Source organism: Galleria mellonella, unplaced genomic scaffold (assembly GCF_026898425.1).
Source record: "Galleria mellonella isolate WM207_F2 unplaced genomic scaffold, CSIRO_AGI_GalMel_v1 utg64, whole genome shotgun sequence".
Taxonomy (NCBI): Eukaryota; Metazoa; Arthropoda; class Insecta; order Lepidoptera; family Pyralidae; genus Galleria; species Galleria mellonella.
In genome coordinates, this window is record NW_026442133.1 from 3,969,940 (window position 1) to 3,996,141 (window position 26,202).

Below are 26,202 nucleotides of genomic sequence, written 5' to 3' on the forward strand. Positions count from 1 at the left end.
ATATATTTGATTTTTAAACATTGTTTTATGCTAATCAAAATTTGTTTATATTACCATATATAAAAAAAATTATGTTTGGATATTTATTAATCGACCGCGCTTGAATGAAGTTTGGTATATAGATAGCCTATATAATCCTAGACGAGCGACCAGCCTCGGCTTCGCACGGTTTTTTTTTTAAATAAAATACAACCAATGTTATTTATTTGTTGATAATTTATTTTTCAATACGTGTAACATGTATTTAAAATCGGTTAAATTGTTTTTGAATTTATCTATTACAAAAAAATCTTTCTTCTTTATAATTAGTATCATCATTATGATTTATATCTACCATTAACTGTCCACTGCTAAACAAAGACCTCCCTTTAGGGAGGTTTTGTTTTTAGTTGCCAAGCTTGGCAGGCGGATTGGAAACAGTGATAAAGCTTTGGTGATGTTTGAAGAGAAACGCTTTATAATATTACGTTAAATTAATACATTATGACTTTCAAATAATTCAAGTGATTTAAGCTGTCTCCAATGTCTCCATCTGTTAAATATTATGAATCTAGGTGATATATTTTGAGGTATAAATAATAATTGTTTTCAAATTATAAGATTATGTAGATGATGTAGACTAAAATGTTTACTACATAAGTTTATAGTTCTCTAAAATTCTATTAATATAATTAATGCGAAAGTTTGTAATGATAGATGAATGTACAGATTGATGGATATTTGTTTCTTTCACGCAAAAAAACTATTAATCGAATAAAATTAGTATATGGATAGTTTATATCCTAACTTAGTACATAGGATACTTTATTTATCGATTTACGCAGACAGATACAGCTAGTGAAAAAATAAAAAAAGATGAAAAATGTACGAAATGTTTACGAATACAAATTTTTAAATCAAACATATAACACAAATTTATATAAAGCAAATCATTCAATTACCGAAGTCAGATCCTGTCTCAGGATACGCAGAGGTATATTCGGCTACGTACGAGTTGTAAAGAGTTATCAGATGTAGGAAAAATAAGTAAACTAACCACGACATTGTGAACTGTACAAAGCACTGCTCATTACTAATGTAATGAGCCCATCAGTTCTACTGGAAAACTGTTACCACTATGCGTCATAATATGGTCATTTATCTTATATTATTTTGATTCAATCTTGAGAATTACATTTGAATTATACAATTTTCTTCGGGTACTTTACATACACAATAAGAAAAAAAGTAATGTGTGTCCCCACTCAGGTATCGCTGCAATCTTCTCGATATCAAATACTCATGATGATGCAATTTAGCCATTAAGATACTAAGAGTTGAGAACGTCACGTGAAAGATGTCGTGAGTAAAAGTTAGTAATCAATAAAACAGAATACAGTAATTATGTGTTCAAACAAATTTTCAGAATTATTTTAGGCATAGAAATTGTTTACTGCCGTATTAGTCCTATTTTAATTTAGTAACGAATGCAGTTGGCATTTCTTTGTACAAAAAAACTATTTGTCACGAAGCAAAATATATTTTTGTAGACATGCGACTCTACATTATTCGAGTATTTTATTTCAATCAAACATGTCTACCAAACATCTCGTTTATCTGTGTGTTATACATTTTTTTATGTTACTTAAGGGCAAATTGAAGGCGTTATTGTTTGGAAGACTTGTTTGTTTATGCTCCGATTCTGGTGTACCATTATTTTGATACCTATTGTGATTATCAAGCAATTCTAACACGTAAATATCAACCTGTTACCCTTGTGACAGCTTCATAAATAATTCACAGACAGTCTCTTGGTTAGCTGTCAAAGTTTTGTTTAGAGGCACAAGCGGAAGACGTCTGGGATGAATTTTTAATCACTCAATCCGGGTCAACCTCTTGTCTCGTCGAGGTCAACCACGTTATGTTCACCATCACATGGTATTTAGTAGGCGTATTAACTTATTCAAATTATATTTAATGACTTTAAATCGAACAATCAAAGTAACATTAAATACTACATTAATAACATGTTGTTACGAAAATTTTATAACAAGTATTTGCCATGGACAAGTGTATGGTGAGTCAATTAAAAAACTCCCCTTGTTATTTGTATGCATACAAAATTACCCTCTTTGATAAGATATGTAGGTACTTATTTATTTACATACTTATATTAGTATAGGTTATACTAGTATAGGTAGAGGTAGAAATCCAAAAAAAATTATTTGCACTGCACGTGTGCGTTGCATTCGCGTCATGCAATCATAGGGGTTTTATTAATTAATGGACTAATATTTACAACGAAGATTATATTTTATCGGACTTAAAGGCATAGAAATTCGAGGCAAACATAAAGGAAACTGTAAGTGACTAAATTTCCTTCGTCTGTGCAGTTTATAATATTTGAATCACAGTTCGTGTTTGGATTATTTACATATATTATTACGAGTAACACTTAGTTACAGTATCACTCTAGAGAAGACATAAAGTCCTTATCCATTAATATACATTAGAGGATTTTGTGTACGATAAAGTAGCGAAAGTCTGGAATCTTTGTTATTCGGGGACTTTACCGTCATTACTAAAGATACAGACTAAAGTACTATAAATAAAAAACCTAAGATAGACTGGCTTTTATTTTAATTTTATACTTGAGAACGTGAAGCAGATTAAAATTAAAGTTGGTTTATAATAAATAGGAACAAAAAAAGGCCTATTTAAGTAGATTTTTTAATTGAATGTCAATTCTTGAGTTGATTCCATATTAATATTTTTAATATATGTATGTATATTATTTTTTAAGTAATATCTTAATTTCAAATATATAAGTTATTCTGTTTAATTGATTAATATCATAGGCAAGTCACATTCGTATTAACATTGAACTGTCAGTACTTATCTAATGACAAGTTCGTGACTAGATTCATAATAGAGATAAAATATAACTCACATTAATTGTTTGTTGTTATTTTGGTTATTTTACTTACTTCAAATACTTTGTTTATGGAAATAAACAAAATAATAAAATAACTTTGAAGAATATTGCGAACATAAAAATATGATAAACATTTGAAGTTTATTATTTATATATATAGAAATAGTCATAATGTGTATATTGAACAGAAACCCAACGGTAGTGAGGTATAATAGGACCAAGGATCATAGATTAGATAGATGGCGGTAGACTCGCCTCTTAACACGTTGGATTCTAACATGCATCTACAATAACTACAGCCTTCAAATGCATTTAATTACATTAGAGATTATATTCGTGGGCATATTTATTTAATGTTTCATCTGAAATGGAACATGTAAATAAATTATATACTTATATGGGGTTTTTTTTTATGCAACTTAGAATGGCAAACGTCGCCTATAGACATGAGCAATACCATGGACATATAACAGAGTATACTGTTTCGCCCATGATACCCTCCATGCGTTGCCATTCCTGAGGACTCAGGTGTTATTCCTCTGTACCCTGTAAATTCACGCCATATCCCACCCTTCAAACCGAAACACAGCCATGCAAATACAACTGCTTCACGGTTGAAACACGAATGGGACAGAGGTACCCAAGCAATCGACTTTTGTACAAAGTCTCCCTCTGGAAATGAATTGTCAATAATAGGGTATCAAGTCGACCCCCTCGCGGTTCGGTCTGCAAACCATCGTAATTGAAATATTATTTGTTTTATCTTCATCTATTATCTCTCACTGGTGCTCCGCCAGTGTATACGCAGGTGGAGTTACTGTTTCATTATCACGCATTAAAAATATAAATACTCATATATATATATATATATATATATATATATATATATATATATATATATATATATATATATATATATATATATATATATATATATAAAGTAGAGATGTATATGAGTTAATATTAATTGTGAAGGTCAAAGCACGATACAAGGTGTGGCGATAACAATTGTATATGATAGCGAAGATAACAAAACAAATAATGTTGAACGATATTTACGCGCACACATATTTGCACAAGACTGACAGGGTTAGGATATAACAGTCTAAAACACAGCAATATTATTTACTAGCTGTATCCCATAGCTTCGCTCGTGATTAATAAATAAAATATCCTATGTGCTAAGTTAAAATTAACCTGCCCCATTTGCCAAATTTAAATTCATTAAGCAGTTTTTGCATGAGAGAGTAACAAACATACTAGATGTATGTTTGTTATTCATCATGACAAATTTTTGCATTTATTATATTAATAACAATAGGATGATTAATTATTTTCTCTCTTTCAGAGAGATAAGCCCTTCCTTGCTAACAAGTTGTTAAACTAATCACTATATGTATTGTTCAAGTGCAATAAAGAATATATATACGATATATTTTTATCAAAGAAATAAAAAGTTGAAATTTTACTAATATTGTAATTATATATCTTACTATATATTTTCCATCTTTTTAGATTATTTAGATGGAAATAAAAATCGTTAACCATATGTAAAATTAAGAATTTACCCGTGATATGGAACATATTAAGACAGAAATTCCTGAATCAATAAATTAAAAAACGATGAGTTCCTCTCAAGAACAGTGTCCTAACCCAATTGTTGTAAGCGCCGTGTTAGTATGGACGGTTCAAAATTTTTTGTTACTTTTCCACCCATATTTCTTGGGAGGGAAGGGCTTATTGGTAATGCGACTACCAGTCCCATTGCTAGTAATATACCATTTTGCTTTTTTTAATGGATTTTCATTCTTAATGGCATGGTACGATGGAAATCCCTAGACATTAACAGTACCTTAGACATTAGAATATACAGTGATATTTACAGCATTGTTATTTCTGAGGATTCAGTTTTTATTTAAAACGAAGTACAGCTATGCAAGCAAGTTGCTTACACAGTTGCTGAAATACGAACAGTAAAAAGCTAAAGAAGCCAAGAGTATATATAAAATAAATCTATAATATCCACCATGGATTTCAGGAAACCTTATAATGCGAATTAAAATTTAACGTAAACTGATAAGAGGAATGTATTTGTAAATATTGGTGAATAGACGAAGAAGTCGATAATTTTTTTTTATAATATACAAGATCATAAAGTACGAAGTTTAATTTGCTACTGGCGGATACGTAAGATAAGGCCATTGAAGTAACACGTTTTAAAACCAAATGATCGTCTATCGATTTTGAAGGAAACCTATTGTTAGAATTTGTAATGACGCACTTACAGAACATGAGTTCGTGCCGATTTTCATTTCATATCATGTTTATTCATTCCGTAGAGCTAGGTTTATGGTAAATGATAAATAATAAGATTCATGCGTATAAATTATTGCACAAATATTAAGTGTAGATTGTTTTAAGACTCGAAGATATTCAAGTTATTGTTAAAGAGAACAACCCTTACTAATATTGTAAATGTGAAAGTAAGTTTGTTTTTTACCTCATAGTGCCTTACACAGGGCTTTTCAAACTAGTAAGTACAAGATAATGGATAGAAATATTTAGTTTATTTTTAAAATGCATACATACTATATATGGATGCAGATGTAATATTTGAATGCACAATATGACTGAAGAAATTTATAAAATATACAAAACTTATCTTTAATAATTTTCTTAAAATAAATTATAATAATTAATTAAATGAATAATAAAATAAATAATTAAATTCTATTTAAATGTGTGTAATGAGATTGCACCGAATTAGGTTAATGTGTTAAATTAATTAATTTGTAAACTCAATTTGCTGTTAACTGTACGTACTATATACAGTAAGGAGATTGTTTTCACTTGAGAAAATATGCATGTACCTTAAATTTGAGATAGGTAGTCAATAATTAATATTCATAATAGAAGCTAATTAATTAGTGGGTTTTGTGGTACATAATTACCCCCGCCCCCCCTTCTCCTGAAGTACACAGTACATGCGGTGTGGCATAGGAAAAAGGTGGCACTACACGAGCTCAGAACATTTAGATCTCATTCGTGGCGTGTGAACGTGCCCTTTGAGTTGTGTGCTTTAGAGTTCAGCTATTAATACTCTCTAATTGATTACAGCCATTAATAAAATATATAAACATAACAGGTTTGTATCATGCTCATTATACATTTGGGCAATACAAGTGTATTAAGTTACAAGTTTTTTTTTTAATTCAATAAATTCATATTAAATTTATAAATGCCATACCATACTACAAACTTCTTGTAGAGATTCGAGAACTTTTATACAGAACGAATTCGCAACCTATACCTACAAACGTACCTCAAATAGTGTTGTAGATAACTATTATGTTATCGTCTGTGACAGAAGTATCAAAAAAAAAACAAATTTAATTAATAATACGCATAATAATTTATGTGTTCTTATCACGATCATTTATTTATTTGAACACGCCGATATTTCATGGTCACGACGCATGCGGTCAGTTGCGCTGATTATATATATTAAGAGGCCCATCTTCCTCTTCACAATCGCAACGTTGCGAGTTCTTATTAAAAATAATTTTCATTTGTATATAAATAGCAAAATAGTATTCACTTACTCGTTCATTGGTTGGTTCAAAGGTCGTCCCTTCAGTGGTGGGCACGTGTTTAGTATAAATGAGGTTTCAAGTTCGATTACCGGTCCGGTCAATTTATTTAGAAAAACTAATTTTTCTGAATTGACTCCAATTTGAATGTTCTGAGTCGTGTTCTCGGATGTTCATTGTTTGATTCCTTATAACACTACGTGCTCTAGTTTGAGGTTTAAGTCTTTGGTGTGATTGTGTGGCACTTATATCACGATATCACTATACATATTATTATTTTTTTTTTATTTTAGCCGTTAACTGTCCATTGCTAAACATAAACATAAATAAGGGGAGTTTTGCCAGTAGTTGCCACGCTTAGAAAGTGGGTTGACAACTGCAGTTACGCTTTTTAAAGATGTTATAAGAGAAAAGCTACTGCCCATCCCTCGACTATAAGTTCCCCTAGTCGCCTCTTACGACACCTATGGGAAAGAAAGGAGTGACGAAATCTATGCCCGGACACATACGATTGTATATAGTCCTTGTAAAAAAAAAAAATTACTTCTAATTGCGCAAGATTAAAAAATTTACTCCCTTACTATAATACTGTCATTTACACAATATATATTACACACAATACACTACTGTCACTTACACAAGTTCACAACATCTGTGCTCATCATAATATGCTTATAAATTTTCAAAGAACAAGTGTTTTGTGTTTACTGCATTATCAAAGTGAAGTTAAATATTAAAATACAAATTGGTAGTGTTTTGGAAACTCGTAATACTATAAAGCAGCAATAATTTAGCAAAATTAAATTGGAACTGACGAACTCAAGTTTTTACAAATTTTTAAATCTACCCACAATATTTTTCTTTTTTGCGTGCCAAAGTAATACTTTTGTTAGTTGTCAAAACCAGTGTTGCCTGTATAATATTATAATTTTTTACCATAATGGCAAAGTTTGGTGGATGTGGAAATTTTTTATCGTCTTCAACATCCGACTCAATAGTATGCTGCCGTTGTAAATCATGTTATCATCGGGACTGCGTTCGACTGAACCGCAATTCTAAGATTATTCAGGACTGGACATGCCCCTCATGTACTTCCAAATTGCCACGCCAGGATAATACTGATATGCCTGTGAGGGGTCTGGAAGTTGCTGTGTTTGAACCTTCTGCCTCTGCGGAAACTACACCCAAAAAAAAATATTGTGGATGCTGCACTGTTGGAAATGATTCGTCTTGAGGTCTTGCAATCAGTAATTTCTTCACAAATAACGGTATCAGTTAGCTTATCTTTACTTATACTTTAAATGTATAGAATGGATTTTGATGCAGTTTTTTTTTAATAGATAGAGTGATTCAAGAGGAAGGTTTATATGTATAATACGTACATAATGTAGTAGAGAAACATTGATAATTTTAGAGGTTTCTAATGTGATTTGATAATGTGTTGCTAGTTATTTATAAAGAGTTTGATTTGAACTACCGAGCAATGAAATGCATTAAATTGATTCAAATAGGCATATAGTGGTAGGTACCAATCAAATCAATCAGAGAATGTATGATGTTCGATATGTCGTATCGATGGAAACATGGAAACTTATTGATCAGTTGGCATAACACGAAAATGAAACACGAAAGGAGTTGCTTGCGCTATGTATATATATATATATATATATGTATATATTATTTATTTTTAACAATAAATAACTTCTATAAAATCAGTTATATCAGTCTCTATATAAATACCAGATTACTTTTCTCTCTCTGCTCTACTTTTTCATGTCACTCTTCATTAACAATCAATCCGTCAAAAATTTTCCATGTTACAAAATGTAGTCGAATCTGTTACACTCGTTACGTTTCATTAATCATACACTGAACATTCTCAAAGAAACCTCTATAATGCCAGACGTGGTCGTTCAACAAGATTTCACATTTATTTACGGTGAGAGCTTGGTGAGATTGACTGATTTCACTGATAACAATGTAATGTAGTAATAATATTTATGTGTTTATACAATATATGCAGATCGTATGACTGCCTATTTTTATTTTTAAAATAACACAATGTACATGAAAATGTTTTGCTGGAAGAAATCTCTTATTAGAGATAAGCTCGCCTTTGTACATTATGTTTATAATGAATTGTGATTAACATTATGTTTTGTGTACAATAAAAAAAAAGAAAGAATAAAGAATCCTTTTGTTACTGTATTTTTTCTCTCTTTAATATATATATATATATATATATATATATATATATATATATATATATATATATATATATATATATATATATATATATATATATATATATATATATATATATATATATATATATCTGCTTTCCAAAGTGGAAAGCAAATGACAATTATTCGAAGAAAGAGATTGTTAAGAAAGAGGTTAGAAGATTCATTATTAGCGATATATTCTGGCTGGTTCATCTCTTCGGTTGATCTCCAGAGTGTAAAGCATTATTTGACTGACCAGCCACCACTCAAATTGTTATATATTGTAATTTATACAGATACTTTTGAATGTCGATAAAAATTATAGATTAAATTCAATATAATATAAACAGCTGATAAGATACAATACTGCAAATTTTTATATTTTAAAAAAAGAAGAGGTAAGTATTTTCTAGATTACGCACAATATAGTGACGCACGTATGACTCAGCACATTTTTCATTAAAAATATTAATATAATTTAACACGTAATCATATAATAATCTCATAACACAATAACTATAAAATATTATAACTAATGGTAATTGAAAAACGCTAATTCAAGGATAAAATGATGGGATACTAAGTGCTGCTGAAACCGGTTAGTGGAAAAGTACGCGAACCGGGTAAGTTATGTAGACAAGGCAAAGGCTATATTTTTTTCTTGTAATTTCGTATGAAAATTTTAACTTAGTTAATAATTTATATCAGAAATGCACTACTGTGATTACGTAGTCTCCATTATATCAATATTTAAAGAGAATTTGCGAAAATATTACACAACACAAACTAAAAAAAATTACAAGCGAAATAAAAACCCGTTTCTTACAAAAATATTAAATACTGGCGACCTGTTCACCTTTGAACGGTTTTTTTTTTAAATAAAATACTGCTATTATTAGAAATATGTAAAAGAATAGAAGCGGTTGAGATTTCCATAAAGAGCAGATTTACTTTAAACTTTATTAATAGACTAGCGATCTGGCCTAGTAGACTCATGGGTAGATAGAATATATAGTAGCTGATAACGTACTCGTAGCTTCCTATAGGTTACAGAATTTTTTAATTCGGTTGTTTTTTATACAGCTTAGAATGGCAAACAAGCTGACAGCCCACCTGATAGAAAGTGGTAACTGTCGCCTATAGACGTGAGGAGTACCATGGACATAACAGAGTATACTATTTCGCCCAAGATACCACCGAAGCGTTGCCATTCCTGAGGACTCAGCTGTTATTCCTCTGTACCATGTAAATTCACTGCCATATCCCACCCTTCAAACCGAAACATAGCCATGCAAACACAATTGATTCACGGTAGAAACATGAAGGGACAAACGTGTTCAAGCAAACGACTTTTATACAAAGTCTCTCTCTGGTGATTATTAAGTATTTATTAAATTCATTATAAAAAATATGCAATCTTTCCACTATGTATTATTAATTTAAACAATAGAAAAGTTAAGTAAGAAGACCTTCTGGAAATTAATATAATAAAAGGTAGTTGATTATTAGTAATAGATAGGTTTCAAAGGATATGACTAAAGACGTTGCGTAAATGCTTTACAACCGATACTTGAGCAATTAATGTTCATATGGGTGGAAATAATTACACGCATTGCTCACCACTCGCATAATTTCGAATAAAGAAAAAAAATGTGATGAAAATCGAAAAATCACTATGTAGTACGTTTACAAACACCGACGCTAGAAATAGAGCGATCAATAGGAATATTGGATTGAATAACTGGTATCAATCCTACACAGTGACATGTGTCAAATAAATCTACTAGTACGAGGCAAACCTATTACTTATACGATCAGATTAATACCAACGAGTATATTTGGAGTGAAATTGAAATATTTTGCATATAAAGATATTAGGTGCATGTATCGATAAAGGAGTTCATTACAATACCAAATAATCATTTGTATATAAAATTTTTTAAGTATTCTAATTTCAATTGACTTCGAAAAGAAGGAGTCAATTTGGTTGTATTTTTTAATGTTTGTTATCTCATAACTCTGTTAGTTGTAAAACTATTTTTTTATCTGAAAGGATATACAGTTAAGTTTCACAGAAATAATATCAAAATTGGTTCAATATTACAGTTTTTAAATGAAAACACTTGGCATTGGCACAATTGAAGTTAGTTTTATGTGAAATAGAATCTTAATCATTTGTATTAATTTTGCAATCTCTTAAATGTCCAACAATTATGTGTTATCCTACATCTCTTTACTACTCGAGAAATGATACTGAATATTTTTCTTAAAGGTATATGAATCGTAAATGATAATTTAAACTCACCGACAGGTGGATGTGTCGTGTAAGAACGTGGAATAATCCAAACTTTACGTTGTTTTTTAACATTTTTCCAAAAGAACAGGTCTAAAAACAACTTTTTTTCCATTTAAGTTTTGTTTTTTAGTAAACTGTTTAGTTTTTAACAATTTCGATTTCACTTTGTATTATGTTAAACATCTTTTAGATTCATTATATAGATTGCACGACACTCCCACTGAATTCCATAGAGATGAAATATTCTCGATTCCATCATGGCGAAGAGGTGGGCCGTAAAGTTTTTACCATTCCGTGTTGCATAAAAAATATTCGATGGCATTTTTATGGGTACAAGTATTTAACGCGCCATCTTCATTAACTCTAAATTGGTTTTGATCGAAAATGTTAATTCAATTTGTACCAAATTTTATTACAAGTAAGAAATATCTTAATGTGTATACAAAATTTTTGGAATTACGAAGTAGAATTAACATTTCATTTCATCATCAATTCACTCTCAAATATTTAGATTTATTTAATTTTATATTAATTAAATTGAAATGCGTGTCTCAGGTATTACTTACGTTGCTAGCATTATGGGTGTGATGCCACCTACCAATGTGTGACCATCAATCCATTATGAGGTTAAATCAATCACTAGAAGAGTTTATGGTGTATATGTATGTATAGTAATAATGCATTTACCATTATGAAAGTTAGATAATTTAAAAGAGAGAAAGAGTGAGGTACACTTTCAAGTTATAAAAAAGAATGAAACATAAGATGTTTTATGAGCGTTGATATTCGGTAACCTCTACTACCTTGTTCAACATATTTTTCTATAGCCTACCCATATATCATTTTAACTTACCCATATATATCAAGGTTTTTGTTAATAATACTAATTCAGTAGTAATTTGAAGCAAGTGGCATTCTTACCTCACTTTCGAAAGGTCTGAGTTTAAGCATATTTATTGAATTCCTTTTCAATTTCTTTAAATTTCCATTATTTCTTTGAACGAAGGCAACTCAATTAATACATTTAATATTAGTTAAAACGTCCAAGTATCAATTTTCCCTAATTCATCGCATCAATATTATTAGATCAAAATGGCCGGCTCCTTCGAGGGCGCATTACGACTGAGTTCATTAATATAGGAGCGTTGACAAAACGCGACTTTCTCTTGGGGAAAAAAGAAGAAACTTCTAAACTTTGGCTTTATTACTCATGAAAAATGTAGTAGTTCGATGCTGTTACGGTAATTGGATAGATTATCGCTATAAACTATAAGAAAGTTTTTATACGAGATAATTGAATATTTCAACGTATTGAATTCTACATGTGCATAAACAATTTTATTAAAGTGTATAGGATATGTTATTTATAATCAGATTTGTTCTACATTATTAATAAATTTCTGAGTCCACAGGTTATTCTTATATAATATCTAGTTCAACTAAATTATGTAGGTATTAACATTTTAAAATAATTATTTATAGCGTGAGTTTTTTTTGGTCAAGTAGCCGGATTCGGAATCTTATTCTCTGTCGAAAACTACCAGTAACATGTTATTATCTATATTTTTGGTCAGGTTATTACGTATTTGAAAAATTAAGTCTGGTAACTAATTAATACTCGCATTGAGTATTTTTAAGTAGTTTAAAAATTTTAGTATATAAATTAATCATTATTATTTTTTTAAATTTAATTGTTAATACACTTTTATCGTTTATTAATCTGTATTACGGAATAGATATTGACAGTTTCAAGTATTCATCAGGTTTATTTGTATACCATAAAAATTTATTCGGTGTTCCAACCCCGAAAGAAACCACACAATTGATATTATATTGAGAAAATTCTATAAAAAATATGTATAATGTTATGCATACTGACTTTATCAAGAGTTTATGATTATGTGGAATAAAATTCATTACGCAAATGAAATTTTACAATTACTTACGTTTCATGTATTTTTTTCTTTAATAGGTCCTCTTGTTATACTATTACCTTTTTTATCTTCCATAAGATAATCGTGTTTCGCTCCTTATAAATGAAATAAAATTACCTGTCGGCTCCCTTTCAATAGGTACAACATACATGTAAAAGGCTCTAATACAATGTAAGAAGGAATGACGAGGGTTTTGTATCTTGTAAATATATATTTTTTTATACTGAAGCGTAAAAACCTATAAACTTAGATAAGGGACATAAAATATTTAATATTACTATTTTAGTAAAGGATTTTTGCTATTTTTTTATGCAAATTAGAATGGCAAACAAGCTGATAGCCCACCTGATGAAAAGTGGACATAACAGAGTATACTGTTTCGCCCATGATACCCTCCATGCGTTGCCATTCTTGAGGACTCAGGTGTTATTCCTCTGTACCCTGTAAATTCACAGCCATATCTCCTCCCCCCACACTGCCATATATTGTTATAAAGGTATAATGATAAAGAACCATGTGGACATAAATTTTGAAACTGATTTTAACAAAAAAATTAGTTTACGTATACTTTAATAAGAATACAGAAAAATAGCGTGGAATATATTAAAATTTTATAGGTACTCAATTAAAATAAATTTATGATAGACTAAAAACCTGTCGTACGACATTGAAGTAAATTAATATGCGCAATATTTTATAAGGAATTTTATAGGTATAATATTTATGTTAAGTATTTAAAACTGATTCATGAATGGTATAATCGTGGTTATGGATTGTACAAATACAATAGTCTTCGAAATATTAATTACTAGTATTTGTATTAGATACTTAACCGTCGAATTGTTTATCGTGACCGGGATATATCGTTTGATTCAAATAAAAAAATAACCTACGCCATTCTCAATTCGAAATAGGTGTGTTTAAATTTCATGCTAATTGGTTGGACTGTTAAAGTAGTAAGAGAAAATAAACATATTAATCTTGTCCCAGAAAAAAAAAAATATTGACTTCAATCGTAAAAAAATCAGTTATTTTGATTTAGAAACGAAACTACAAAAACGATTTTATTGAAATTTCTACAGAACTTATCTAAAAATATATACTTTCAAACAAAAAAAGAAACAATTTTAAAGCCAGTTTTTAAATAACAATAAAAAATACAATCGACTTGAGAACTTCCTCTCTTTTTTGAAGTTGACTAATAAACAAAGAAATTATTTTACTTTCATGTTTATAATTAGAAAGTATTGCTAGGTTTTTCTTTTTTATAAATAGGCACCACAATTTGTACAAAAGTCGTCCTCATGGCAATTCTGTGCCATTCCTCTTTCTATTGCGAAACAGCTATGTCAGCACAGCGAATTCGACAGAATTACCATCGCGTTGATGTCATATTATTTTTTTTTTTACGTATGAAGTTGCTGATTTTTAACGAAACAAAGAACTTCTTGTTGCGAGTTAAAAATTCATGTATATATATATATATATATATATATATATATATATATATATATATATATATATATATATATATATATAAATATATATAAACACAAATATATATATAAACATATATATATATATATATATATTTTATGATAATATTTATATTGTGTAGCAGTTCTCCATTGTATAGATATATTTTATATAATTAGTGAGTCAATATAGAGTATCTGTAACTATTTACGCATAACAATTTTCAATATTTTTCACGATATAATTACATTTCTGTTTTTCCAAAAGTTAACTGGGAGAGAATGCTGTATACGCAATTCCGCCTTGTAAATGCGTGATATTGCCTTATAGATACCAGATTCCCCCTGGTAGATACTCGATTCCGCCTTGTTGATACGCAACTTCGCCATATAGATACGTGATTCCGCCTTGTATATACGCGATACCGCCTTGTAAATTTAAATATACGAATATTTAATGTAATATTATTATGTAACTTATTATTTGCAATTAGCTTTTTCCTTTCTATTACCTATTTATTATTTGTTTAATTATTTTTCATTTATCGCATATGATTAAGCGCTATTTTATCTTATTTATTAAGTATTACTTATTATAAATATGAGTACATCCACTTTTATAATTTTATTAGTAATAAACATTTTTTCATTGCATTAGTACATAATTACAATTTACAATAATCTGTTTAGTGTGAAGAATGCGAAATGGACAATTAATGAGTATATAATAATATTATCTCGTTTTTGCACGTATAAAACACTCAAAACATTGTATCTCACATAGTAGGTATAAATACCTGTACGGGTCCTCCCATGACTACTTTAAGGCAAAACCGGTTACACACCTGTATCTTATATGTAAGAATATAAAAAAAGACTTGTGGAATAGTATAAAGTGATCTTTAAATTATAATATATAAAAAATCTACCTATCAACTATGTATTAATATCTACGTAGATAGGTAACATACTTTATTGTGCTCGTAGACTTACAAAGTATATTTATAGATATGTATACAGGTATGAACTAAATTTATAGGGGGCAAATGGATTGTTAGTAATGTTAGTTACTAACTGATCTATTGCTAGCAATACACCCTATCAGGTCAACCTCCACGTGGTTCCCCCTGGAAACCATCGTGAACAATTCTCGTTGAATTCGTCATGACGGGCTAACTGACTTGTTTCACCCTCGTCTATTATCCTTCATTGGTGCTCTATCAGCGTATATCGATAGCGCTATTTCATTATCACCTATAAAAAAAAACTACACTGTTTTCATACCGATAGAGCAGACGGAGTTACCATTCCATTATCAGTTATTTAAAAAAATCTATATTTATATACCTAGGTATCTAATAAGTTATTGTAAGTATAAAGTGTAATTAAGTGCCAGTATATTAGCAGATATTTACAAGCTTAGGTATTTTACCTACATAATTGTTTCAATTTAGGTATATAATTATATAATAGTTATGTAGACATAGAATTCAAGTACATAATTAACTATAACGACTGTTTTGATTTTATAATAAAAAAATGTATAATTAACCATGATTATTGTGTTGTATTAAAACTAATATTGATTATTTTTTTTAAAAGATTCTATAATTTGTAAAAAAAAGTCAAACTGTACCCTTAACTTATCCCGAAAGGTAAATTCTATTCATAACAATGGATATATTCCATTTACATGAAATTATATCTAAAAATAAATATGTTTATTCCAGCAGTGACATATTTGATAATAATTCAAGAGAAAATAAAAATAAACCAAAAAATGCCTCATTCCAGATCGTCGTAAACACAATTCAGCCGCTATAGCGCTGTATTTTGTAAGATGCGATCGAATCATCAAGGTCATTAGCATATGTAAACCTTTAATTAGGTACTTCACACTGAACTTGGTAACGGTGTTAATAGATAAGTAATTTATTACTAATACATTATTATCTACTGATGTCTAATAAATTAATGATAACGAAAATGTAAGTGCAAATTCCTTATCAATACCTTTAGCAATCTAATTGCCGGTTACCAATTTCAACCACGTGCGCCGGAATTACACGAAAGCGCGCCGAAGTATACCGAGCAGCAGACGTAAATAGTTACAACTCTAGTTGTAAGTAGTATTTTGTTAGCTATTTTACTTTCTTAGTACACTTTCTCACCGCGTTAAATTTTTCATTCAATAGTACGAAATTTAAAATAATAAACTGGTCCGGTGCATTGACCTACTTACAACTAGAGATGTCTATTATCTTAAGGCGCTAATGAGAAATACGCGTACATGAAACGGTACCGCGGAAAAAATATTATGTCACGCGGGAAATGCAGAAAAATCGTATCCCTACGACCATGTTTTCTCACATTGGTACAGATAATTTGGTACTTTATTGAGGAAGTCGTGATTGCTTGTTCCGTACCTGTTCCCCACCAATACCGCTTCCAACTGTCTGACACTGCGCGAAACATGGCGCTATGGGCCAAACGTGCGACGCGGAGAGCGCGCGGCCGCTTACTGACTGACATACCTTCAAACAACTACAGACATTCCAATTCCAAAACATTGAATTCCAAATTTTCAATTGAATGCAACAGATTATTCTAAAGAATAAGAAATCGTAGTGGCACACTACCTAACTACTCACGGCGCAGATAATCGAGCACTTATTTTTGGGGTTTGGTTTGATGAAGAGGGTCTTTTATGTAGTAACCGACAAAGGGCTCTCTGACGCACCCTGATTCAATTAATCTCTAATTAGAGACGAGAGTGCTCTTAATGTAGAGTAGATACGGATTTGACATCATGGGCTGTCACTGAAGTAATGGAAATCTGACAGCGATGGGTGTCGTAACGTCAGCTATATTAAAATTTATTGTCAACTATCAACAATCAAAAGTAATTAGTAAGTTACATAACACAAACAAAACCGGTATAAGATATATACATTCTTTAAACAAAACAATGAATAATGTTACAATAACACAGTGGCGGTCGACAAATGACTTTGAATACCCTGTCAGAGGTTATATACGTGAGCATATACAGGTGAAATATTTTTTTATATATTCATATTACTAGAATAAAATAAAAAGCATCACACTACCTTAAAAAGAGGCTATCCTTAAAAAAGTGCATTCCTTTTAAGCCAAGTAGGTAGAGCTCTGTCAATGAAATTCTATATTTATGGCAAAGAAATATGAGTCGAAAAACGTCAAAAAAGAAAGTTTTCCCATACCGATCTACTAGCTTGAATTAAAGCTAATACAAGAGATTGCATTTTTTAATATTTTTACAATTTGTTCGTTTTTATACCTATCTGTTTCTTTGGCAATATTTTCTAGTTTCGTTGTTGAAATACTCTCTTAAAAGAATACTAATGATTTCCATTTCAACCTGTATATATAGCAAATTTTAGATGTAAATGAAATACTTACTGACAGTTTTTACACTTATTAGAGATGTACTTAATTTTCTTAGAAAGATTACCTATAATTATTGTAAAAAAAGAATAAATTTCATTAAACGTAGTTATGATAAGACAATTACAGTATCTTCTTGTCCGGATCACTGATTCATTACACACACAATTATGTTTATTAACCTGATAAATTTTAAACGAAAATTTAATTACTTTTATAAGTCCATGGGGTGTCATGAAGAAAATGATAAATTATCTGATAGCTATTGTCTCATCCTCTTGATATAGTTAATAACTACAGAATTATTTATTATACTTTTTGTCTACTATAACTATGATTCCAATGATATACTTACGTCGGTAAACTTGTTTTTTTTAAGATAACTTTTTAAATAATTTATTAAAATAAATAAACAACCAACAAATGTCTTACGCGTTTATCCGTCTCGGAAATATTACAAATTTTTTTTACATAAATCCTCATAAAAGATCCATATTAAACATGAAATTATATTCATTATTTTTGCTTAGCTGACTTTTTTCATTGTTTTTGTCTGACTTCTTTTGGCAAAAGGTGTGCCAGAGACATCAAAATTGGCTCTGGTTATACACATATATCATTGAAATCAGTTGTGATTTTCCTATTTTGATACCAATTAATTTATTATATGTATTATTTAATAAATTAATCGATAGATGTACCATTTAATGAATTAATCGAAGCAAGTTGGCCAACAAAATAGTCAACCACAGAAATTTCTTTCGTTTACAATCCGCAACTATTAATTTTTTTTATTTATTAAAAATATAAAGACGTAATATTACTTGTTTTACTTAGCCAGACAGCAGTGCCGATTCTGAAGCGCCATTCCTCGAAACCAATTTCTCAATCTAATATTTTAATTTGATAATTTCGCGAAACTACTATTTTATGGACCATTATAAATACAATGTAAAAAAAAAAAAATGAAAAATTATAATAACTTTTATTTAAACCTGTTAGAATTTTTTTTATTTTCGACTCGCCATCGACAAGGAGTTCACCCTCATACCTTACAGCCTAAATGGTCGTGTACAACGCGGTTTCAGAGATGTTTTCTCCCACGAATACTTAGGTTATGGAATGAGCTCCCTGCCAAGGTTTTCCCAAAAGACTACAGCATGGGGTACTTCAAGAGGGGGGGAAAAGAGATTTTTTCAGGGTCGGCAACGCGAGCGTAATACCTCTGGTATTGCAGGCGTTCATAGGCTACGGTAAACGCTTATCATCAGGTGGGCCGTATGCTTGTTTGCCACCTCAGTAGTATAAAAAAAATATTTCATATTGGTCCTTACAATAAAGATTCTACTAGTGATATTAAATTAAAATTTTAGTTTAAAAATAGGTTTAGAGAAGTGGTGCTTCAGAATTAATACCCATTTACTACCGATTATCATTCATTTTTCCTTTTCAGTTCGTTTTATTATTTGATCACCTATAAAATCCCCTAAATGTACATTTTGCCAAGTGCTTAAAGAGTATTCAATTTTGTTTAAATTTGTTGTAGTTGCTTGTCTATCTGTCTGACTGTATAGACATTACGGTTTAAATTGGTTAAATTTTCTTGAAAATTTGGACCTAATAAAAGAGTGCGTCAATCTTGCGTCATAGCAAAGGAAACCACAGCGATAAATGCGTGTATTTCCAACGCTTGCATCGGTTTTACATTAAACATAGTTTTCTTAGAATTCTGTCATAGTCATTGCATAATAATGAATTTTCAATGATTAGGTCGGATTGAACCATGAGGGGAACGCTGTAACTTACGCTGTAAATGCTATACGCTGTAAATGTAATAAAGTTATACTTGCATAAGCTTGTGTTCCAATTAAAATGTATTTACGAGTAATTACATACGGCAATAAAACACTTTCCGCACGTACGAGTAATATCCTTAATCAAAGTTTGGTTTTGTGTGTATATATATATATATATATATATATATATATATATATATATATATATATATATATATATATATATATATATATATATATATATATATATATATATATATATATATATATATATATATATATATATATATCGAATTGATTTTATTAAAAAAAACCGATGAAGTGTGAGTTGGACTCACAACTTTGTGAAATAACTACAAATTTACGGTTTACGAATTTATTCCTTTATTTGAGCTACATGACATTACTTCTTGCCAAATTTCATGATTCTAGGTCAACGGAAATTACCCTGTAGGTTTTGATTCCCTTTGCGAATGTCAAAATATGCGATATAAATGGAACATAAACAACCGTATCCTTTGATTGCGTCGATTTAGAAGCTTGATTTTTGGCCTGCTTTAAGAGATTGCAGAGCTGAGTATATTAATTCCAACTTGATACTTTCACGCGTTCCTAAGAAAAAAAACAGACGGACTAACGGACAATGAAATGATCCTATAAGGGTTCCGTTTTTTCCTTTGGAGGTACGGAACCCTAAAAATAACCAAATTGAGAAGTTTTTTCACTGAATACAGTTGAAAAATTCTATGTTTTAGTTTTATTTTTATATTATTATGTCACAAAGTACAGACACACTTACCAATACCATTTCAATTAGTAGAATAATATAATATACTTAATTAATAAATAAAATACTTAATATATGGTAACACCTCATAAACTAAAGAAATCAAGTATGGTATAAATTATCTATGGAATAATAGATACAAAAGTGGTTATTAGAAAGAAAGAAGGAAGTTTTTAATTACATATGTCTTACAGTCATTCGGAGTGTTTTGAATTTCTATTCTTGGTTCATAGATGAACCATGACGCAAAAAGATGACTGCAAGTACTTAACCTATGGCTTATTAATGAACTTCATTTTGTAATTAGGAACATATTTTGGTCTAGATATAATGTATTCTTTCTCTTGTATTTAGTACGCTTTGAAATAAGATAGCAAAATAATAACGAATTTGGGGTATAATTCATTAAGTATTTATTTTATTAACGACGTACGTCTACCATAAATTCCCAGAAGATCAACTTTATTTTGTTATAAGAAAACACTTTGGTTAATAGTTTATTCCATCTCTAAGAAATTGTTATTTATTTATTACTTATTTATAAGTAATAAGTTTACAGATTCTATTAAAATAGTAAAAGTTTAACAATTTTTATTACTTGATTTTATTTATTGTGTAATCAAAATAAGAGAGGCGATTTTAAAATATTTTGTGTCGTTTAATAGTACTTAATTTTCCTTAATTAAATCGTTTTTGTACCATTGAACAAAAATTTTAAAGATAAGACTCATTGTAAGTGTAACTTGGATTTTACGTAGGTTTTTATACTTACATATTATAATTTATTTAAATTTATGCGCATGAATCTAAATATACTATATTACATCCAACATTAATTTTACAGATTAAAAAAATACCCATAATTCCACTATACTTTTTACATATGTTTACTTTGTTATGTATTTTTTATATATACCTTTGCGTATTTCAGATACCTACCTTTTGTAATTTGTCAGATAGGTACATAAATATTAAGGTATATCCTACCGGCCTTTAACCGTCCACTGTTGAACATAAGTCTCTCCCTAGGGGAATTTTGTCAGTAGTTGCCACACGTGGCAGGCGGATTGGCAACCGCAGTCAGGACTTTAGAGATGTTTTAAGAGCTGAAACGCTGCTGCCCATCCCTCGAACTTTCTTAGTCAGCTCTTATGACACCCACGGGAAAAGAAGGGGTGGCCTTTTCTATTCTGGGACCATACAGCCATTAACAAATATTAAGGTATGGGGGAAAGGGATTGTTAGATGGAGACTAAGAATCCATTGCTAGCAATATACCCAGCCAGGTTGACCTCCTCGCGGTTCTCCCTGGAAACTATCATGGTTAATTCCTTGTGAATTCTTCATGATGGGCTAACTGGCTTGTTTTCATTCTCATCGATCACCTTTAACTGGTGTCACCGTTAGCGCAGATGGGGTTACCATTCTATTTTCACCCATCAAAAAAATATTAAGGTATATATCTATAGTTATTTACATAAGATAAATTAATTCTTTACTTATTTAATAATATACCTACATTGATTACACAAATCATATTTGTGTGTTGTTCATTTACAGTTCAGTTAGTAATTTTTCTTAGTAGGTTTATGTTTTAAAATGTTGGACTTTGAATAAATTTTATCTTTGAAATTTGTTACTTAGGTATTTATTAAATATCTGAATGAACAAGATTTCATGCGTTTTTCCCAAGTAGGTATATGGAACACATGTCTATTCAGAAATTAAGTATAAAGATCCTTTTTACTTATTAGTGGAAGATAAATTTGTAGATATATAAATCTGACAATATTGTGTTAAGTAGATGCTATAAGATATTCAGTGACATAACTTTTACATCACTGGTTAACCACAACATATTTGAATTACGAATGTTACGTATTTTGCCAGGATATCGCTCGCGACACTAGAGACGAATCCGATACGCCATTTCTCTAAAATTAAAATATATATCCCATTTCTAAAACTAATACACAACATAATTTTTTCTATTCTAAGGACTAAATGGAACAAAATTTCTAAAAGATTAAATTTAAAATTACTATAAATTTAGTTTATGACGGTCCATAAAATAGTAAGTTCGTAAAACTATCAAATTAAAGTGTTAATCGGCTTAGAAAAATGGCGCCACAGAATCGGCTTACTATCTATGTTATTAATTTAACCAATCTAAAAGGTACGGATTTTCTCTTTAAGGCCATAAAAATACTATATACATATTAACACCATCTAGCGACTATGTAGAGAACTTATCATCGCCAAGGTTTTCTTCAGTGTAATATCACGTATTTCATCCAAATATCTATAGATGGCTATTAATAACTATTTAAAATCTATTTATTTAAATTACGAACTAATGACCTCATTTTATTTTATTATTCATCTGTCACAGTTGGTACCTGAATTTAGTTTCATTCAATGAAATTTTATAGACTGTATTTTATATAGCTACTTTATATTATATAGTTAGATAGTTTTCAAACTTACATTTAAATTAAGTTTATATGATTATTTGTATAATTGAATTTATTTACATATCTTGATTATTAATATAATTATGCATCGATCTCATTAAACATGGCCAATACTTATTTTTATATCTAACGCCTTATTATTTATTCATAGCAAATTCAATACTTCGGTTACATCGGATTGTTGCTATTTAATGAATGATAATGGAATGGCAACTCTGTTTGTACTAATGGTAGGTATACGTTGGTAGGGTACCAATGAAGGATGATAGATGAGAAGGAAAAGCAGGTCAGCCCATCGTGATGAATACACCTGGAATTTAGCACAATGGTTTCCAGGGGAGAACCGCGAGGTGGTCGACCTGACATAATGACGCTACTGCTTTCCATTATTAACAATTCATTCTCCCCTCTCTAGTGGGTATTTGTCCCCACCTAGACCGAGGAGTATAGAGGTAGACAAAGTACAAATTAGTCGTTGCGGTCAGCGCCCTGCCTGGGTATATTGCTAACAATACGATTACAATAGCAATTCTGCATTACTAATTCCCTCCTTCCCCCATCGGATTGTTGTGTGTTGTGTTAAGTAGGCATTATATATATATATATATATTCTTTTTTATTCTTTATTGCACTGAAACATACAGTAACAACAATAAGTTAATATCAATGTTAGTAAAGGCGAACTTCTTATTTACATTTTCCGAGGTACATAAAGGTATGAGTTTAAAAAAATCGCTTTCAATTATAATAAAATTCGTTAGTATGGAAATTTTTGGTTGTGAAAACAACGATCAAAATTGGTTGGCTATTGGCGAAGATACCGCGTAACATATACAACGACTATCAAAATAATAATAAAAAAGATAATAATATTGAAAAAAAAAAAAACAAAAAGCCGAAAGTTCTCGACTAAGTAGTCGGTTTATAGTGTATTTTCGCTATATCAGTTTTTATGACAATTTGTATATTAAAACATATAAATACTTAACGGTATGCAATAATGCAAATATAAATGCAATAATAATATATATTATGCATTGCTTTAGTTAGCTATCTTTTATACAAACGAAGAGATATAGTGTTTCTAATATTACTTTTTTGTCTCTTTGGAGAGACTGTAGACTAAAATAGTGCCTGGGGCTTAAAAATAAAGTAAAAACGTCGCTAGGTGCCTGGAATAGTACACAGCTTTCCAACTTTCTTTTCTGCACAGTCCGTGCTTAAACAAAGAAACCTTTGGTTATATCGTGCTTTTTAAAGCGACAACAAAAAGAAGTTTGCAATTTGACTATGCAGAAAAAAAGAATTAAAACACAAATACTTGTGTTTTTTTACGATACGTATGTACGTAAATACACAGAAAAACGAGGCAAGATTTGTTATTTTGTGTATAATGGATAAATAAAAAAAAATCTTAACCTATTCTAAAAAAATTTACCTGCAGAAATCTACATTATCAGTGAGTAAAATACATACGCTTAATTTATTAAAAAAAAAGTTCTGCAGTAATTATTTAATGTATCAATTAATTATTTACTATTATATTTAATGAAATAAATATTATCTCGTGGAAGTCCATATCACTGGTTATTTGATTAAAAGTATTTTGTTTAATACCGTTATCATTACTATGTGACTAGTAGAAGTTCCATAAACGTTCATCATCATCATATCAGCCATAAAATGTCCACTGCTATAGATAGGCCGCTCTTTATTGGGTGTTTTTACTAGTAGTTGCCGCGCTTGACATGCGGATTGGCAACCGCAACTAGGTTTTAGTGATGTTAAAGGTAAAGGGATTTTAAAGTGAAGTGGACGCTGTTACCCATTTCTCGATCATCAAACTCGCTTAGTTGCCTCTTACGACATATATGGAAAGGAAGGGGTGGCCCATTCTATGTCGGGACCATACGGCAACCTTTCGTATTAGTCATTAATTTCCAACTGCCATGGTTCGGTACCCAAACTGCCTATTTTGGGTGCGAAACAGGTAACACTAGGCTCTGAACAGAAATCCGATAATTTGCCTGATGATGCCTCGTGTAGGGGCGAAACACATGTCGCAAATGGCGCGTGTACAAAATAGCAGTTGGAGATTGATGCCTAATATGAAAGGTTGTAGAACTTCTGGTAGTAATAGTGGTAGTTAATCATCGAGTGTTGGCAGTCACATATATACTAATGGTAGCGGAATTAAACAAAATAATTCAAATCAAATAACCACTGAAGTATTTAATATATTGAATACCTATTTAATATGTGTAGTATGTGCCTCTAATTTCGGCGTATTCTCACATATTTTGCTGCTAAAATGAGAATGTAACGACGGGCTAGATCCAGTATTTAGTTTTCCATTTACGCTGGGGATATACCTATATTATAATATCTATTGGAAAAGCAACACCTTCGCATTCCACATATTTGTACACAGTATTTATCTACTTTTATCAACGTACCTCATAATCTTTTTCATGAATTAATTGGGGATATTTGTAAAAATCTTATGAAAATTTGTACGGTGTTTTTTTTAAGTTGCGTTGAGACAATCAAACAGACGTGACAGGGGACTTTATAATATTTACGCGAGCAAAGACATGTAATAAATACATTTATTTATTCTTTATATGTATTTAATTTATAATTTTTTAATATTTACTCTACCAAGAAGTATACATGTATATGTATATGAGGATAACAGATTACCTTGACTGCAGTAGTTAGTATACAAAGCTTTTCTTATGTGTACTGACTCAATATTTAGCATTCATATTTCCGTTGCATTGCTGTGTATATTTTATTTTACTAATATAAAAAAAATATAACTAGAGGATTGCTGTATATAGAAGATATTTAAGATCCTAATAATAACAGTAGAAACCCAAACAAAAATGTTCTTTCTTTCTTTCTTTATTCTTTATTGTACACAAAAGGTTATTGAAATGTAAAAACAAACATAATAGTGCACTAATAATGTTTAATATTTTTTTTCTGTTTTTCTATATGCTTGTTCTGACATCACGTAAAAACTACTACACTAAACTGCATGTGATTTTCAATTTAAAAACCTGTCTATGTTATTATCTTGCACTATCTGGAAGTGGTCTGTTTATTATTTTTCCCTACTAATATAATAAAATATTAACAAGACGATATCTGTATATGGAAGACATTAAAGAATTAAAGAATAAAAAATAAGTTCAAAAATTAAAACCTGACTATTGAAAAATCACCGCTTAAAAAGTATGAAACAAGAAAATGTTTTTAGCGGAAATTATTATACTATAT

The 26,202-nt window shown here is 30.0% G+C and overlaps 1 protein-coding gene across 3 annotated transcripts in view; it reads right to left on the reverse strand.

Moving 5' to 3' along the window:
* The window catches only part of LOC113512294 (pancreatic lipase-related protein 2), a 34,069-nt gene extending 17,103 nt beyond the window's left edge, over positions 1-16,966 (reverse strand). The window contains exon 1 of one of the 3 annotated variants that reach the window (XM_026896082.3): positions 16,861-16,966. In XM_026896082.3, the coding sequence (XP_026751883.1) occupies positions 16,861-16,966 (106 nt within the window). Of the gene's footprint in view, positions 1-941; positions 1,075-7,141; positions 7,182-16,860 lie in introns of those variants that run through there. The other 2 variants (XM_031914868.2, XM_031914867.2) reach the window with 2 other exon arrangements.
* Between the last annotated feature and the right edge of the window lie 9,236 nt (positions 16,967-26,202).